The 18731-nt window shown below is 28.9% G+C and overlaps 1 protein-coding gene across 2 annotated transcripts; it reads left to right on the top strand.

Annotated features, from left to right (window-relative positions):
* The first annotated feature begins 1770 nt into the window (after positions 1-1770).
* Positions 1771-14040, top strand: LOC123302904 (zinc finger protein 501-like). Of its 2 annotated transcripts, none has more exons than XM_044886002.1 (7): positions 1771-1848; positions 3908-4039; positions 4118-4287; positions 5336-5726; positions 7043-7180; positions 7873-8008; positions 12395-14040. In XM_044886002.1, the coding sequence occupies exons 1-7, from the start codon at positions 1789-1791 to the stop codon at positions 12835-12837; spliced, it is 1470 nt and encodes a 489-aa protein (XP_044741937.1). In that variant the 5' UTR covers positions 1771-1788; the 3' UTR covers positions 12838-14040. The 2 variants fall into 2 exon arrangements, with proteins under 2 accessions (XP_044741937.1, XP_044741945.1); XM_044886010.1 differs by lacking the exon at positions 12395-14040 and adding an exon at positions 8564-8645.
* The last annotated feature ends 4691 nt before the right edge of the window (positions 14041-18731 follow it).

An 18731-nucleotide genomic window follows, 5' to 3' on the forward strand; every position in this document is an offset into this window, starting at 1 on the left:
TGTTTGTCGCAAACGTCACAAGTAAATGGTTTTTCTCCAGTATGCGTACGTTTATGTGTAATGAAATCGCTTTTCCGAGTAAAGTTCTTATTACAAACTTCACATGTAAATGGTTTTTCTCCAGTGTGCGTTCATTTATGTATAATTAAATCGGCTTTCTGAGTAAATTTTTTATCACAAACTTCACATGTAAATGGTTTCTCTACAGTATGAAATCGTTTAATATGTCTAATTAAATAGGGAATATTCATGAAATTTAAATTTGGTTCAAATATTTTTCTTCCGTAACTTTAATGACTGGACATTTCAACTAAACCATTATTTTAGTAATTAATATCTTTTTAATTACTTAAAATTAATTAATAAAAGTATCATAGTACGGGCTTGTCAAATTTGTTGATATACTGTATGATATTAATTACTTACATTTTATATGGTATTTCATTAAATTATACTATTCTACGGCTTTTATTAGAAAACTTAATAATAACGAATATAAATTCTGTGTTGTAAATTCATTTTTATACCATGTATATATGAAATATACATAGTATATTAAGTTTCGTCCCAAGTGTGTAACGCTTAGAAATATTGATGCTACGAAAAAAATTTTGGTATAGGTGTTCATAGAATCACCTAATTAATCCATTTCCGGTTGTCCGTCCGTCCGTCCGTCTGTGGACACGATAACTCAAAAACGAAAAAAGATATCGAGCTGAAATTTTTACAGCGTACTCAGGACGTAAAAAGTGAGGTCAAGTTCGTAAATGAGCATCATAGGTCAATTGGGTCTTGTAAACCGTTAGAGATAGAACAAAAATTTTAAATGTAAAAAATGTTCCTTATAAAAAAATAAGGAACATTTTGTTTGAAACATTTTTTTGTAAATATCACTGTTTACCCACTAGGGCGTTAATTATGTGCAAATTTTATAGTATGTATTAATATAGGAATATCAGTTGTGTGTGTGTCTATTTAAAAGTGAATATCTTTTGTTATTTACGTGACGTCAAAAAAAACAAACGATTGCGCATCAACACTGTCTATACATGGTATTTCAACAATTAACTCAGTCAATTGTTTGTTTTCACTTGTTTAAAGTGTAAATTATGCATTGAACTGTCACCAATTGACAGATCGCGTATTTATACGTCATCAATAGAGAGCGCCAAAAAACTGCGTTTAAATATCTCAAAATTATAATGTATTTTAAAAATTTTTTTACACTTAATTAACGTATTTTTAAGCAGTATTTATATTTTTTAGTTTGTTATAACGGTGTAAACAATGAATTAAAAATATTAAAAAAAATACATGAATATTCCCTATCTCTTTATCATTTTCAGGAAGAAGTAAATATTTTACACTTATAATACTATCAATATCATTGCTACCTTCTTCTGGTATTTCAATTTCATTTTCATTTCAATTCGTCCATTGTAACTATTGTCATTTAATGTTTCATTTTTTATAATTAATTCTGTATGTAACTTTTTCAAGTTTAATATTTTCTTCTTTGATTAAACAATAATTATTTATATTTTCAAATGAATTATTTGTCATTTTGTTAAGCTTTCTATTTCACAAGCACCAACTATTTAATTAGTCTGATCCATAGATTACAAAGTTGTCTACACTTGTCAATTTCAATTCGCAAGTTTTTTTTAAAAATATAAATGACGTTAAAATAAATATTACGTTATGATGGGTTTTAAAATAGAAAACAATAATACATGTCGAGTGTGTTTAAAAACAAAAAATACTGGTATATTTTCTATTTACGAAAAAATGTCAGAAGAATATACGGAACCAATATTTAGTATGATTATATATTGTGCTTCAGTAAATGTAAGTTACATATCAATTGAAATGATTGAAACTAATATAATAAAATTATACTGTCTGTATATTTAACAAATTTTCTTTTTAATATTACAATAAATCACGAACTTTAATATCCTAAATATTACGATCGTTACAGTAAATGATTTATGAAATTATGATTATTCTCTGTAATATTTTTATTGAAATTTTGGGTAGTGTTGATTTGACCACTTTTGACGATTTCATCCCCTCTAGCTCCAGGGGGAAGAGTCCCAGACGGGAGTTATATCTAAGCTAGGACTTTGTTGATATAAACCCTGATACGAAGTTTCACAGCTGTCCCCTCAGCCTCTCTCTAGAAAATCCCATTTTCCTGTATTTGGAAAGGTTTTCCCTAGGGTGTGGGCCTTCTCGAATTTTCCCGGATATGTGGCTTATACCTATCCTAGGAACACCTTAAGGTCTAGCCTTGTGCCCAGTTTAATCGAAATCGTTAGAGCCGTTTTTGAGAAGACCCCAAAGATCCTGTTTTGGCCTAGAGAGAAGTACCCTTAGAAAAAGGTCTAGGGAAAAAATGAAAAAATCGTCTGGAATTATGACCAAACTGAACCTATGTACCGAGTAAATGTAAAGTAAAAATGTAAAATTATCAGTCAAAAAAGCTGTAAGACTTATAATACAATATACTAAGATAATATTATAGATACTACCCTCATAGAGTTTCCGAATAAAATGAATAGACCACAAAGGCACAAACCCATGCTGAAATTTTTCGGGTGAAATGACCCATCAGGAATCATGTTGAAAAAGATGCTCCTATATGTAAAAGTAAGTTTAAGCACCATGGTGTCATTTTTGCGCGGTACAGATGAGAATATGAATGGCCTTGGTGTCTCACTCCTGCACCACCAAATATGGTCGACGTTGCTGGATACTAACTCTGCATAAGTATTCGAAGCGAATTACATAAATGCCGTACAGAAATAAAGGTATCGAAGTTAACAAATTTATTTCTGTACAGCATTTATGTAATTCGCTTCGAATATCTATGCAGAGTTGGTATCAAGCAGGACCAACCGAAATTGAAGCGCAAAACTAAAAGTGATGTGTATGTTTTGTACGTAAAACAAAAAGCTGGTAAAGAATCATGTAGGGCGGATTTTCTTTTATTATAAATATTTGTATACTTCGATTTCATTCCAAATGGTAATGAAATTATTCTTTAAACTTATGATTTATTTCAGAATAGCTTTAATTATTTGGCGCTGGAATTACAACTGCTTTTTTATGGCTAATCGAAGGCATAAGCATCAAAGTTAAAAAGATCTTTACCTTTATATAATCTGTTTCGCACAAAGAGCCATCGGGGCCTCTCCAAAAAGTATGCTGTGTATACACCAACAGCATTTATTTAAAATTTAAACTTACAAGTGCCATCTGTAATTTTTAAGTTGTCAAAAAAAAATTGGCAGTTGATTTGAATCATGGCAACGATATACATCTTATAATTTTATGAATTGACGCTACTACATAAATATTTTGGAAAATTTTTGTCCTATGTTGCTCATTTACGAACTCGACTTGATATCCTTTTCGTCTTCAGCTTGATATCTCTTTTCGTTTTTGAAATATCGTGTTCACAGACGGGCGGACGGACAGGCAATTGAAAATAGACTAAATAGGTGATTTTATGAACACCTATACCAAAATTTTGTTCGTAGCATCAACATTTTTAAGCATTACAAACTTGGGACTAAACTTAGTATACCTTGATATATATTACATATATACATGATATAAAAAGTTTTCCATGTGAAGCCAAGTTAAGTAGACACGCTGTATATTGTTTATATTATTGAAAGCATTGGCCATTCTGTTTTTCCAGCCTACCAGGGAACCGAGACCGTTATGTGCGACAGTAAGTTGACACAGACATTACAAAGAAAGCATTACACCGATTTTAAGGTTCCTTAAATACCAGCCATTCATAAAATGTTTAAACAGTCTTTAGACTGTCATAATCAAAGTCTTTTAAATTCTAATTTTATACTTCATTTAAATTATTTATTTTATTATTTACTAGATATCAAGAGAAGATGGATTGCCTGATGTTGTATGCGAATCTTGTAAAACACGTTTGGAAACATCGTACCTATTTAAGCGAGACTGTGAACAATCGGATGCCAAATTACGTATGAAAATAGAAATTGACTATGTAAAATCTGATTTTTAATCTATTTATTTATGGTTTTATCTTTTTCTAATATTTTTTATGTTTTTTTTTTAATCACAGAACTTTAAACAAGAAAATAACAACGATTCAGAAAATTGTATTGAAACAATTAATACGGAAAATATAAAACTAGAAAATGATACTAACTTACATAATTATGAAAATAATGAAGAGTCTTTGGACACTGTGTATCCAAATATGTTTGCGACGGCAGAAATTCATGATTCTAAGTAAGTAGAAGATATTTTAAAAGTTTTTGCATCCTAAGGCGATGTGCAACGACGGAAATTATGAATCACATGAAGCTTAATATATTTGTGTGATAGACTTTAAGATGGTGACAGATTTCATTGGACCATTTTCTCGCTTATATTATGCCTCTGAGTGTTTACGGTATTTTTGAATTGGTCTTTAAACCCAATGGTGTTTATTGTATCTATGATCCCCTCTTTCTATAACTCGAAAGCCCGTGTTCATAAGTTGTTCTGCCAGTTTCAGAAATTTTGAGTGAAATCATTTTTACGTATAAAAACTAGGCGATCCTTTATAATTAAAATAGAAAATATTTTTTTAACGAAAAATTTATAAATTATTTTGATAGTTCAAATTTTTATTTTAAAACTTTCCAGTAAAATATTCGCCATTGGTTCTGTGTGGGGAATCACATCTTTGATTTTTCTTTCTGTTTCCTGAGTGCTATAAATTTTTAATATATACATCTAAAGTAAATCAATTTTAAAGCCCATGTGATAGGCAAAACATCGTATAACTAGAGCTAGGTCTTTCGACTTTTCTGCTGTACAAGCCCACTTATAAGCCTTTTTAAAATTGATGTATCAAATAAATAACAATGTATTTCAGAAGAAAATTAATCCATTTTTAAGAATTTACAAGTCGCCCTATTAGCTCAGTTGGTTAAGGCATAACCAATTCCGTCCGTGGTGTGTTTAGGGTAGCGAGCTTCGATTCCCGCCGTTGCAACAAAATTAATTTAATTAATAGTTGTGATGGGCTGGTGTAGTGCATGGTATATGCATGAAGGGGGTGCACTCAGCCTCTGAAATTGAGGAGCTGATAAATGAAATTATCAGCGGAAAGGTGGTAAAACACATATATGGTATCACAATGGGCACAATAACCTAAATGTGTCCTTTGTGGACAGCCATTATAACCTAACCTAACCTAACCTAAGATATTTTCAACCATTCACACGAATTTAACTTCAACATATTCAATTTAGAACCTATTATCTCAAATTAATTTTTTTTCTTTGTGTAGGACTCCAATAGAAGCTTCAACAATTGCATCAGAAAATGTATTCGTTGGAAATTCAGATAATCATGTTACTGATAAAGAAGACAACGAAACCGATACAGAATATCGACCAAAAAAATTAAATCGTAAACGTAAAAAAAAAGCTATAAATCTTGCGAGATTACGTAAATTAATTTGTTATGTGTGTATTAAAACTTTTCCAACTCAAAATGATTATAATGCACACATTGCACAGCATCCAAATCAAAAATATTCATGTGATCAAGAAAATTGTAATATGGAATTCTCAAATTATATAAAATATGCAATACATAGAAAAAATATTCATTTAATTGAACATTATTTAACGTGTAAAGATTGCCAGAAAAGTTTTAATAATAAAAAAAGTTTTGATGTGAGTAGAATCGCTATTTTAATGTATTGTAACAAAATCCTTTAGCAAAGATTCTGTAAATTAGATACTTAGGAATAAATTATTTCTTTTGTTTACTAAAATACCACCTGAAAAATATATCATTTTCGACAGATGCAAGTAATCACGAGGTTCGTGGATAATAGGGAATATTCATGTATTTTTTTTATATTTTTAATTCATTGTTTACACCGATATAACAAAGTAAAAAATATAAATACTGCTTAAAAATGCTGTATTTAAGTGTAAAAAAATATTTAAAATACATTATAATTTTGAGATATTTAAACGCAGTTTTTTGGCGCTCTCTATTGATGACGTATAAATACGTGATCTGTCAATTTTTGACAGTTCAATGTATAATTTACACTTTAAAAAAAATGAATTTACACTCGTTATTATTAAGTTTTCTAATAAAAAGCCGTAGAATAGTATAATTTAATGAAATACCATATAAAATGTAAGTAAATAATATCATACAGTATGTCAACAAATTTGACAAGCCCGTACCATGATGTCATGTCCGTATAAAAATTTGAATTTCCGTTTTAGAAATTTTTAAATGCCCTCACTGAATTTGTACTTTTATTAATTAATTTTAAGTAATTAAAAATATATTAATTACTAAAATAATGGTTTAGTTGAAATGTCCAGTCATTAAAGTTACGGAAGAAAAATATTTGAACCAAATTTAAATTTCATGAATATTCCCTATTGATATTTTTTAGTTCATTTTAGTTAAAGAATCGGTTAATAGCATGAGAACCGTTGAACATTTTAAGGGAAAGACTTATTTTTGAATGTATTAATACAAAATCGAAGACTTGTCTGAAATGTAATGACTTACAATACTCACGCTTAACATTCGATCGAGATCGAGATCGTCCTTTTAAATATATTGTTTTCAAAAAAAATATTAGTCCGCTTAAATCTTACCGTGATTCAAATATATTTCTCCGATATTTATGAATTTGACTTTTTTATTTCATTAATTACTAATTTTGAAGGTATCAAAATGCCTCAAACAAATAAAATTTCACCAATCGAAAAATTCGCTCCACCATGCTTTAACTTTTTGTATTTGGGCATTCCAAGAAAGTATTAACAAATTGTTGCTATTAACAGCGATCAGATCATCAGGTGCAATTAGCGAATAAAACAAAATCATCAAATCGTTATTTTCGAAAATTATTTAATTAATTAATAGTCTCATGCGAAATCCATATTTGAGTAACACGCATGGATATGCGTTGGAATCGTGATTGTAAAATAATTTTAATTTTGGATTTTTTTTCTAGAGGCATGTACTTAATCTACATGGAGATCGTCCTTATGGGTGTTTAAAATGTTCAAAAACGTTTCGTGAAGAGAGTGCCTTAACAAATCATGTAGAAAAAACACACTCTAAGGAATATAAATGTGAATTTTGTGAAAAGGTTAGACTTAATTTCACTTTTACTAATTCGGGTTGTTTTGCTAAATTTTATCATTATTGTCACGCAATAATAATAATAATAATAATAATAATAATAATAATAATAATAATAATAATAATAATAATAATAATAGATGAGTACCACAAATGGGTCCTTAATACCTAGACCAATGAGTCCTATGTGCCCTCCTTAAGAACAGTGTGTTACGCGAAGTTGTACCTCCTGGTAAGAGATCCTATTTTAATCAGAAAAAGAGAAAGGATTATGTCGAAGCCAGACGCCGCCCAGAAAACACACAGATTCTCCGCCGGGATTATTCCTAGAATTGGCGGGTTCACCGGTTTTGGACCAAACATATATTTATTAAAAAATTTTGTTGTGTATCATCTATAAATTTGTATAGATGCAAAAATGGAAAAACATTGATAAAAATGTCACAGAATAAATAGTAAATCATTTCAAAAACCAAATTAGTATCTAATTCCGATTAAACGGGAATTATAAAATATTTGAAACTATCACCAAAAAGTGCACATGCTCCTTAACAACAACAAAAAAGTACCTATTTTTAATAAAATATTTCAACCGTTAAGAAAAAAATAGCATTCAAAAACCGGCACAAAATAAAAAATGATATTGTTCCAATTTCTTAGTCTTATTTGTCAAAATAATTAAAATAACAATATTTTTAGGTTTTTTCAACTTCATTTCGCCTGTCAACTCATAGACGCTTACATACTCAAGAAAAACCTTATATTTGTCAAGATTGTGGTAAAAGTTGGATTGATAAATCTAGTTTAACAAAGCATATTGATGCTCATCATAGTGGTTTGTATTTAACACTTTTTAGCTCTAATATTTTAATTATTCAACCTTTGCTATTGAAATTAAAATAAAAAAAAATCGCGAACGTTTAACGTCACGAATTTAAAAGGAAATAGTTATACCACTGGGGTTTTCAAACTATTAAAACAAAATAACCTTCAACTTTTTACCCTTTTATATGGAGCTTTATAATGTAAAAAATGAGCCTAGTGTGGGTCAGTCTCATACACTCATTCATTTTGGGGAACGACCTTATAAATGTATTTATTGTGAAAATTCATTTAGTACACGAGGTTATTTGACGATACATGAACGATTTCATTCTGAAGACAGACCGTATAAATGTAGCACTTGTAAGAAAGGATTTACAAATAGTAAAGATTTAAAAGTACACGAGAGATCTTAGGAATCAAATTATTTACATGTAACATTTGTAATAATAGTTTTACCACGACACCATCTTCGTGTACAAACAAAAAAACATGATGCGGCATAAATCCGTGAAATGACACGACAATTAATTTATGTTTTTTCCTAAATTATTATCTTACATTATAGACTATTAATAACTTCAAAACATGGTTGATAAAAATAATAGTTGCAGTGCTTGCAGTACTTACAGTGGTCACATAATCAACAAGCGACAAGTGATTGGTAAATTGTGGTGGAAGTAGGTGATTATTGTTTAATAAATAGGATTGACTTCTATTCACTTGCATTGTCACTTGAATTAATACTCAGTAATAACTCACCTGCTTACACCCAAGGCATTAGTGTAGCAGCAGTTACTAAAGTTGTGTAAACTAGGTATTAACTAATAGGCTTTAGTCCGCTAAGAATAAATCGGTTGGATAAAAGTTTCTAATGATTAATCATAATATGTAGATAACAAAAAACAAAATTAATTTTTATAAAATATAAGGATTATTAATATTTCTTTTAAATAAATGCTTTAAAATTATACACCCGGTCACGTGAAAGTAAAAACCAATCAGATGTACTTTGAAGGTACTATGTCACGCCATATAAAAGACTATGTAAGCTTACAAATACAAAAACATCTAAACTTGCAAATACTTGCAAACTTGCATACACATAAATGATTGTATATCACGGTTTGATGTCATTTAAGACGCCATGAAAACGCCAAGTCAAATACGAAAAATATTTTAATTTATATTTTATTTAAAGTGAAAAGCTAAATTTATTGTAGGTTTGACCTTAGCTTTATTTTCACCATACTGCCGACATTTACTCATGTTAATTAAGAACACTTTATAAAACCTTTTTCTTATAAACAATAGTACTATTTTGTGTGACTTTACTGTATAAAATTATCTATTGTTTTCAGGTAAACCACAGAGGAAACGTGAAAAAAATCAATTATGTTCATATTGTGGGAGAGCCTTTGATCGGCTATCCCATTTAGAGAAACACATCCTAACACATACCGGATCAAAACCAATTAGTTGTGATCAGTGTGATTATCGTTGTAGTTATGAATCATTATTAAAGTCACATAAGCGTTCACACACTGGTGAACGACCTTACAAATGTACTTATTGTGGAAAATCGTACCCAACCAATAGCTGGTTAATTATACATGAACGATTTCATTCTGGAGATAGGCCATATAAATGTGGCACTTGTAAGAAAGGATTTACAAATAGTAAAGATTTAAAAGTACACGAGAGAACTCATACAGGAATCAAATTATTTACATGTAACGTTTGTGATAATAGTTTTACAACAAAACACTATCTTCGGGTTCATACAAAAAAGCATCTAACGTCATAAATTCTCTAAATAACACGGTAATCTATGTTTTTTACGTAAATAATGATAGCATAACAGTCAGCTCAAAAATAATGCTTCATGTATCAAGCATAAACAAATTACAGAAATATAAGCGGGAAAAAAAACCTATAGTTTTTCAAAAAAGACTACCAACAACACATGCAATTTAGAAGCCCCTTACTCTTGTCCATAATGCACTAAATTACAGGAGTTATTTCTTTATTTTATGGGTTCAGTATTACGTACTGAATGTAAATAAACAAAATCCTCACAAAAAAAGAGGTAGAAAGTGCGTCCATTTTAAGGGGAACCTGACTACGCTGTAAAAATTTCAGCTCGATATCTTTTTTCGTTTTTGAGTTATCGTGTCCACAGACGGACGGACAACCGGAAATGGACTAATTAGGTGATTTTATGAACACCTATGACAAAATTTTTTTCCTGGCATCATTATTTTTAAGCGTTACAAACTTGGGATTAAACTTAATATACTATGTATATTTCATACATGGTATAATACCTTTATTATAGATAATTAATTTCCTATCTTTTTTTGTAAACAAATTTTTTTTTGTTTCACTAATCTTTTATGACATACGACAATGACGATTTACTTATTGACTATTTGATCGATATCTTTTATAATATTTATTTAAACAATAAAATGCTAATAACGTAACTTTTAAATCTACAAATTTCCTAAAACTTTTACTTTAACATTTTTTTTTCGTACTCGTACGTAACCACCAGGTGCAAGATTAATAAAAAAAGAGGTACCTATGCATAGAGGTATGTAATCATGAAAATTCAATAAATATATAATAAAAGGATTAATGATAATTTGCCTTGTTACCTGTAAAAACAGCTGCTAGCCGTTGAAATTTTTATACGATTAAAAAAATTTGACAAAAAAGATAGGAAATTGAATTATCTACAGTAAAGGTCATTACCATTTTTGCCCTGATGTGTACACTTACGGAGATAGTGGCCGAAACGATTTTTCTCAAAACGGCAGCACTTCCACCCTCCAAATTTGTAAGGATTTTTTGCACTTACATTCAGTACGTGAGACTAAAAACCTTTTTTTAGACTTTTAATAGAAACCTATTAAAAAAAACTCGTGTAATTTAATGCGAGAAAAAATTTTCAATTATCTTTAGTTGAAAAGCAACATTGAACGCGTCAACAACAACATTTTATTGTTTAAACAATTACTAGAAGAGATGACGGTCAAAAAGTCAATAATTAAACCGTAGTAGTCGTAAACGGTAAGTGATACAAAAAACATAATTGAACAAAAATGATAGGAAATTTAATTATCTACAATAAAGGGAGATATCATTTTTGATCTATTGCTATAAATTTAAAAAAATGTATATTTATGTTGATCAATTGTTCTAAATTATAAACGAAGTATTCCAACGTGTAGTTTCAAGGATATTTTGTTAAAATAATAATTAAAATTTCGTATATTCGCATATTTCGTATATTCGTTTATTTTAGACCTTATTTCGACTTACAAAGTACTTTCTCAATAACCATTTTCTAAAAATATCGTACAAATTTTAGGCGAATTGATTTTGACTTCTATGAAACTTTCAACCTATTATATGGTCTGTGATCGATAACTATTTTGAACAAGATTTTAAAAAAAACGTAATCCTAGGTAATCTAATCGTAAAATTGTGATCGATTCATGTATAGTCGGTAGATTGTACCCGATATCTATGTTATTCTCAAAAGGACAGTAGTGGCCGTATAACCATAAATTAATAAACCAAACCAGTTAGGTATAACTCTGGCTTACTGTACTGCCTTCAAAAAATAGCCTCGTGTACCCGGGGGATTATCTCGATAAATAGACATAAAATTAAAAAAAAAAACGAACAAACTTTTTTCACTTCTGGTCTAGAGAAGAGGGGAGGAATTTTAGGCTTATTAATCTGTATACAGCACGGAGAGTAATTTAAATTGTTCCTTTTTAACTACGCAATATTAAGTACGCTTTCACTCTTTATAACATGATTAACAACTATTCAGTTTTGAAATCTAAAACTGATGTGGACAACATGAGTTATTTTATCTTGAGAATCCTTCGAAATATCTTAAAAGCGCACATCAGAATTTTTTTATTGGATAATTAGATATCCCACCAAAAAGTGTTCTTAAAGTTCTTTTTAATAATTAAAAACAACTTTACGTTGAGAAACTGTTCGTTTCAAAATTTAAGTAACCAAATGTCTAATTTGGTTGGACTATTTACGATTATCTGGCGTAAGCTATCGATATGAACTCATCAATTTACACCACAGTTGAAACGAAGTGTTAATGAAATAACTCTTTGAATCCTTGAAATGAAAATGGATCGTGTTATTATTTAAAGAAAGTAATCAAAGTTTTCAAATGTTTTCTTGCTACTATCTATACTATCTACACTACACTATCTTCGTCTAATTTTGTTTAGCAAGGAACTTTTCCACTTACCTATTCTCTTCATTTTAATATTAAATTAACACTAAATTTTGTTTGTTAAACTAATATTTCCTCTCATAAAATTCGTAAAGCCCGTATAACTTATTTTATTTTTTTCAGATAAACCGAAGAAAAAACGTGAAAAAAATCATTTATGTTCATATTGTGGGCAAGCATACAATAGACTTGATTTATTAACAAAACATATTCGAAGGCATACAGGATCAAAACCATTTAGTTGTGACCATTGTGACTACCGAAGTCGTGATCAACAATCGTTACGTTCACATATTCGTACACATACCGGTGATCGACCATACAAATGTAGTTATTGTGAAAAATCATTTAGTACACGAGGTTATTTAACTATACATGAACGATTTCATTCTGGGCACAGGCCTTATATATGTAGTTCTTGTAAAAAAGGATTTACAAATAGTAAAGATTTAAAAGTTCATGAGAGAACTCATACAGGAATCAAATTATTTACATGTGATATTTGTAATAATAGTTTTACAACACTACACTATCTTCGTGTACATACAAAAAAACACGACACATAAAACCGTTAGATAGTGCAGCGATCCATTTATGTTTTTACACGGTATACATAGCGTAATGGGTTTAATTCCCGCAGCTACAACAAAAATTAATTTGAATAGTTACGATGGATTGGTATAGTGCATGGTAAATGCATCAAGGACGTTTATGCATAATCGTCGAAAATTCGGTATCACAAAAGCCTTATGGTCTAAGTGTATTCTTCGTAGATTGCCAATATTATCAAAACAACTCCTAAATTGTGGCTTAATTATCAAAAATGCATCTAAATCAAAAGTTGCTCACAGATGTTTATATTTTCTGATATTTTAGTTTTTTTCATCAAAGTTCAAAGTTCTTTTCTTCGTCGCTTGTGTGCGACGACTAACACTGTGTCGCTAAAATTTGGATCATTGTTCTCGATTTACTTGTAATTTAATGGCTGTGTTGTTCATAACTTTCTTTCATTTTCTATTATAATATTAGTCTCTAAATTTATAACGTGCAATAAATATTTAAGTTTTAACATTTATAAATAATAAATTCAACGACAATTAAGATTTATATTTAGAGTGTTGGATTAACGCTTTATTGATATGTATAAAATTTAATGTATTTATTTTAATTTTTTCCTGGAAAATGATAAATGCATATACTCCATAAAACAGAATATTTTTTAATAAATCTCGCTTTAGACGTAAAACTAACAAGTCCAAATCTACGCTTATTTATACAATAATACAAACTATGGATTAGTTTGCAGACTAGGATTCTAAATCAACGCTACTAATAACTAGAGATAACACCATCTCATCAGCGCTACATTATGTGCAGGATGTTTCCTAAATAAAAGCAAAAAAAAAGTTTTAAGCATATTTTTAGTCAATTTTATGTATTTTTCTTTATATTATCTGTGACCACTCTATATATTTTTGTGAAATTGGGTATATATGTTGCGACCAACTATCTTAATTAGTACACGGCGTTAACAACAAGCCTGAATGATATTCAGTCGCTAGTTGAATGGCGCCGTTGAATAAAGATTTTAGGCTCTTAATTAAACGATTAATTAAGATAGTTGGTAGCGACATATATACATTTTACATCTGAAGATACTTTTCGAAACCCCTTTTTTTATTTTTACCGTGAAGTTAGCGGAAATATGTCCAAACTGTATCATGGAAACGATGTGTTTACGGATATTGATATAATTGTTTTTTCATATAGTTGGCTCGAGAATATGCTCTTTAACTTTATGTTCTTAACTTAGGAAACATCCTGTAAACATATTTGAATTTAATAATTATCTGATTTTAGTTGTTTTCCATGTTGTTTCGAATTTGTTTTGTTTTATTAATACTAGTTACGTTTAAGCCTATATAGGCAATATATGATATATTGTTGATAAATTTTTTGGAAGCTCGAGCTATTTATAACTTTTGGATATACGGAAATTTCCTTTTATATTGTATAAAATATTATATATATAATTGTTAAAATTTATTATTCAAAAATTGTTAAAATGTTTTTTTTTTTTTTTTTTTATAAACAAAAAAATTAGTAGGTATGATATAAAAAAATTTGTTGAATTAATAATGACGAATGAATACATTTTAAAGATACTATATCTCAATATTCTTATATTTTTTTAGCCAGATTGTAAAATTTCAGCCAGATTATAATGACGCTTTCAGTAAAGGCAAACCAGTATTAACTCTAGCCAACTTAGTCAAGTTGAGTTAATACAGGTTGTGATGGTACTTATAGTAGCTCGTGGGTAATCGAATAATGTGACTATGTGTTCCTCTTCTATTTTATGTGTTTGAGTTCCAAGTTCTCCTTGATTAAGATGGGCCACTTTTTGGTCTCTCCATTAATTGGTGATATTTGTTTATAAAGTTGTAATTTTTCTGATAAGCAGGAATATATAATAAAAAAAAACATTCATAAATTTGAAGATTTACCAGCTTCTTAGTACTTCAAGTATACCTTCCCTTCACGAAAAGACGCACAGAATATACGAATATATTACAAAAAATAGTGATGTTAAGAAAAATTAAAAATTAAATTTTTATAATATAGCTAGCAATTATCTGGCCGTTTCGCTACGCAATTTCAACTTTAAAAACAAAGGCTATCGCTTTACTTCCCTTGCCGTCAATTTCCTCCCCCCCCTTTCCTCTAAAAGTGCATAGTTTTTAATTTTTTAGTGTGGAATCTTAATTTTTCAAGCTTCTAGTCCCATGAGTTGGGCTGTGCATTCATACTTCAGTCAGTTATTCTTTTATATAAACTGCTGTTATCTAAATAATCTGTCTTTTTAGATTTTTGTTTTAGATATATTTTTTGAGATTAAACTTGTTTTTACTCGAAAACAATTAATTTTTCCAAAACAAAGGCAAGAAGCCTTATTTTCAAATGGTCCCAGTAGAGCTTTTAAAGTCAAAATGTCTAATTTTTTTGATTGATAAGTTATAGTTTTAAGATTGTAAGGCCCCAAGTGCAGTTTTAAGGTAACACCAGGTACTACACCATTATGTTGTAGTACATAATTACGGCATTCCACACAATCGCAAATTCCCGTCGTGAAAAACTCCACATTATGAAGAAAATAAATACATTGGTGAAGTGAGCCCTCAGCCAGTATTAAATATTTTGAGATTCATTTTTTGATTTTTTTATTGTTGTTAGAATGTATATATATATATACAAAATATGTACACCAATAGCAAATTCGATTTATGCAGGGTGCTTGCCACCGGTAAGGTCGATAATTTCCGAATTAATTTGGTAATTTATTATTTCGTATCGTGATTATTCGAGAACCATTGGCATTTCCAGTGGCAAGCGGCCTGCATAAATTATATTTACTATAAATGTATACATTAAATCTGTTTGTATAGATTGTTTGTTCAAATAAATATATATTTATATTTTCTGAGTCCAGTTCAGTAAATTTACAAATTGAATATTTTTGAAATAGTTTATAAGACTCAAAAAAGAGTCACTCTCCTTCAGGTTAAACAATACATTTATAATTTAATAGGATGCGATGGAGACTTGAATTATTTCGTAATTTTTTCTTTGGTTGAGTAACTACCAAATACCTATTTGAGAATAAGTTTTGGAACTCATAAATTAAGACCTGCCTAGAATAGTGTACAAAAAAACTTATTCAATCAATGATACGAATTAAAATCAGATTTGCACTAAATTACCTCAAGTCAACGAAGCAGCCTTGCCCTATACGCCATATATGGGACAAATAATATATTCGGTTTCTACCAGATGCTTGCCGATGGAAATATAGAACGTATAACACAGTATAACATCGACAAGCATGTCCATTGAATCAAAAATGCCAAAAAATTTAACGATCGAATTTTTGGTTTTAAATACCAACTCAGTCTTAATGGTCAGTTCTTTTATGGTAACTTTTAGCATATTTACAAAATAATAAGAAAGAAATAGGCTAGAATACAAGAGAATAAAGAGGTAAAATTACAGCAGGTAATCTAAAATGGTGAGGGAATCAAGAACTGAAGAAAGAAGAAACCAAAAATCATTGACTCATACCTACATATTTTAAGTTATGCAATATGCATCTAGTTAGAATAATTTTACAAATGGTAGCTGTGGGAAATAGTTTATTATTGTAGATAAATAAAATTACAATTCGGTATAATAAATAAAATTGCGTGTTAATTATGCAAAAATGATATTTGCTGCATATTTTAATAATTCGGCTGAGAAAATAACACGTGTGGGCAAATAAAACTACCAATTTAAACTAATATATGACTAGCTTTATTTATTAATAAAATATGATAATATTATAAATTAACGCAACAAATTAATTTTAATTAAAATATTCTTCTGAATAAAATACGTATAAAATTAAGTTAATTGAGATTTTTCTAAACACAAATTGTATCTATATGAGATCTTTTTAAAAATGGAAAGACTAATAATGTAAAACAAATTCACAATTCCTTAAAAATTTACACAAACTTGGGTGCATAATATGGTGAAAAATACATTTCTAGCAGAATGTCACCATGAAAGGTAGTTAAGATAAAAGTAGAAATGCAATATCATGTTTTTAGTTACTATTAGTTTTGGAACGATTTAATAATTATTTTTTATGCCACCATAATATTGCGGGTAATATGTTTATCTATTCATCTAATTGTTTTAGGTTTTAGTAAATTAAAATACGCCATTCCATTTCTAACACCTTCATGATAACACCATAACTGAATAATACAGGTTCCCATCAGCATACATTGTCACTGATAAATACACTTCTAGAAATTGGTTCGTAGCTTAATTTTATAAGGGGCATTCGTTCTCTTTCACATGGGGCGGAAATATTTCGATCGACCCCACAGACTTCAATTTGATGGACAATCATTTTTTTTAGGAAGTTTAAATAATAAATACAACATTCGTTTTGCCCGTGGACATCTTATTTTATTCGGCGCCTATCAAAACCATTTTTGCATCTATAGCCGTCAAAGTGAAACCTGCGAGGGCATATAAAAATTATCCGAACTACTTGAAAGAGGACGCCCTACTTACAAGAATTTGTATAGATAAAAATATTGTTTAAGTAGGACCAAAAAACTGCACACAAATTTTTAAAGGAGTTTTTATAAATAGGCACCAAAACTATAATAATTTTAAAATTTTTTAAAAAGAAACATTTTTAGGATTATGGTTGGATCTAAAAGTAAATTACACGTATTTTATACGTCTAATTTGTAAAATACTTGTAATAATAGTTTATACTTTCATGATGTGACGCAGTTTTAAAATTAATGATTTTCAATTTTAACCAGATCAATTTTGCTGACGTAATAGGATTACTTAGAGCCTATTTGAGAGTCTATATTTTTATTTAAAATATACGTAATTATTTATTAAAGAATTAGTTAATATTAAATAGCACGATTATCAAAAGTAATTTACATATTTTACATAAATATTTTGGAAATATTAATAAATATATATGTTGACTTATGTGATAGCACCATGGAGGTATTATAGAATACCCCCTATAATACCTCCATGGATAGCACTGATACCCAACCCTGCTTAGGACCGTTTTATAAATATTTTAAATTGCATTATAATAGCTGAAATTATCATTAGTATTTTTGGTTGTTCGGTGGGTTTTTAAATTTATAATTATATATAAAAATTTTACATAAAACAAACACATACATACATTTCTAAAATATAATAACAAATTGAAATAACATTTGTATTTAATTATCTATAAGTTCTTATGAAAATCCAGTGGTCCAACGCTCAATGAAAAATGATGAATACAAATTAGCCCATTAGTCTTGAGTATTTGTTCAACTGCCAAAACGTTAGAGAAAAGACATATGAATAGTTAATTTTATCTTACGTCTTACGTTTTTTTTATACGTGATAGGCATTAGTCCATATTTTATCTAATGTATTTATCATAATTTACAAATTGAAAGAAAAAAACACGTCAAAGTTGGTTAAGAACTGAGACGTGTAAAAAACTGGAATATGGTATCACTTGATAAAATAAGAATAAAAGTTGAACCCAAATACCCTCCAGCAAACCATTCGAGCTGTGTGAAGACAATATTATCAATCAAGTTTAAAATTGTTCTGAATTTTGCTCATAACACATTTTTATTTACAAAACTAAAAGAATATTTGATTATCTCTAAAACTGAAGACTTTAAGGTATATTGCAAACTATAGTCTCGATCAAAAATCGTAGTCAGTAATGTATAGATAAAAAGAAATGTTTATGTATGGATATAAACATTTATATGAATGTGTGAGTAAAAATAAATATGTATATGTGTAAAATTTTTGTTTATTGGTTTTTTTGTTTAAATATTTTCTAACTTTTAACTAAAATATAAAA

Source organism: Chrysoperla carnea, chromosome 1 (assembly GCF_905475395.1).
Source record: "Chrysoperla carnea chromosome 1, inChrCarn1.1, whole genome shotgun sequence".
Taxonomy (NCBI): Eukaryota; Metazoa; Arthropoda; class Insecta; order Neuroptera; family Chrysopidae; genus Chrysoperla; species Chrysoperla carnea.

What these genes read in the sequence shown, in the direction of transcription:
- LOC123302904 (XM_044886002.1), top strand. Translation starts at nt 1,789, where the DNA reads ATGTCAGAAGAATATACGGAACCAATATTTAGTATGATTATATATTGT. An exon ending in TGAAAATAGAAATTGACTAT is followed by an intron (nt 4,040 to 4,117) that starts GTAAAATCTGAT and finishes TTTTAATCACAG; the next exon opens with AACTTTAAACAAGAAAATAA. An exon ending in GCAGAAATTCATGATTCTAA is followed by an intron (nt 4,288 to 5,335) that starts GTAAGTAGAAGA and finishes TTCTTTGTGTAG; the next exon opens with GACTCCAATAGAAGCTTCAA.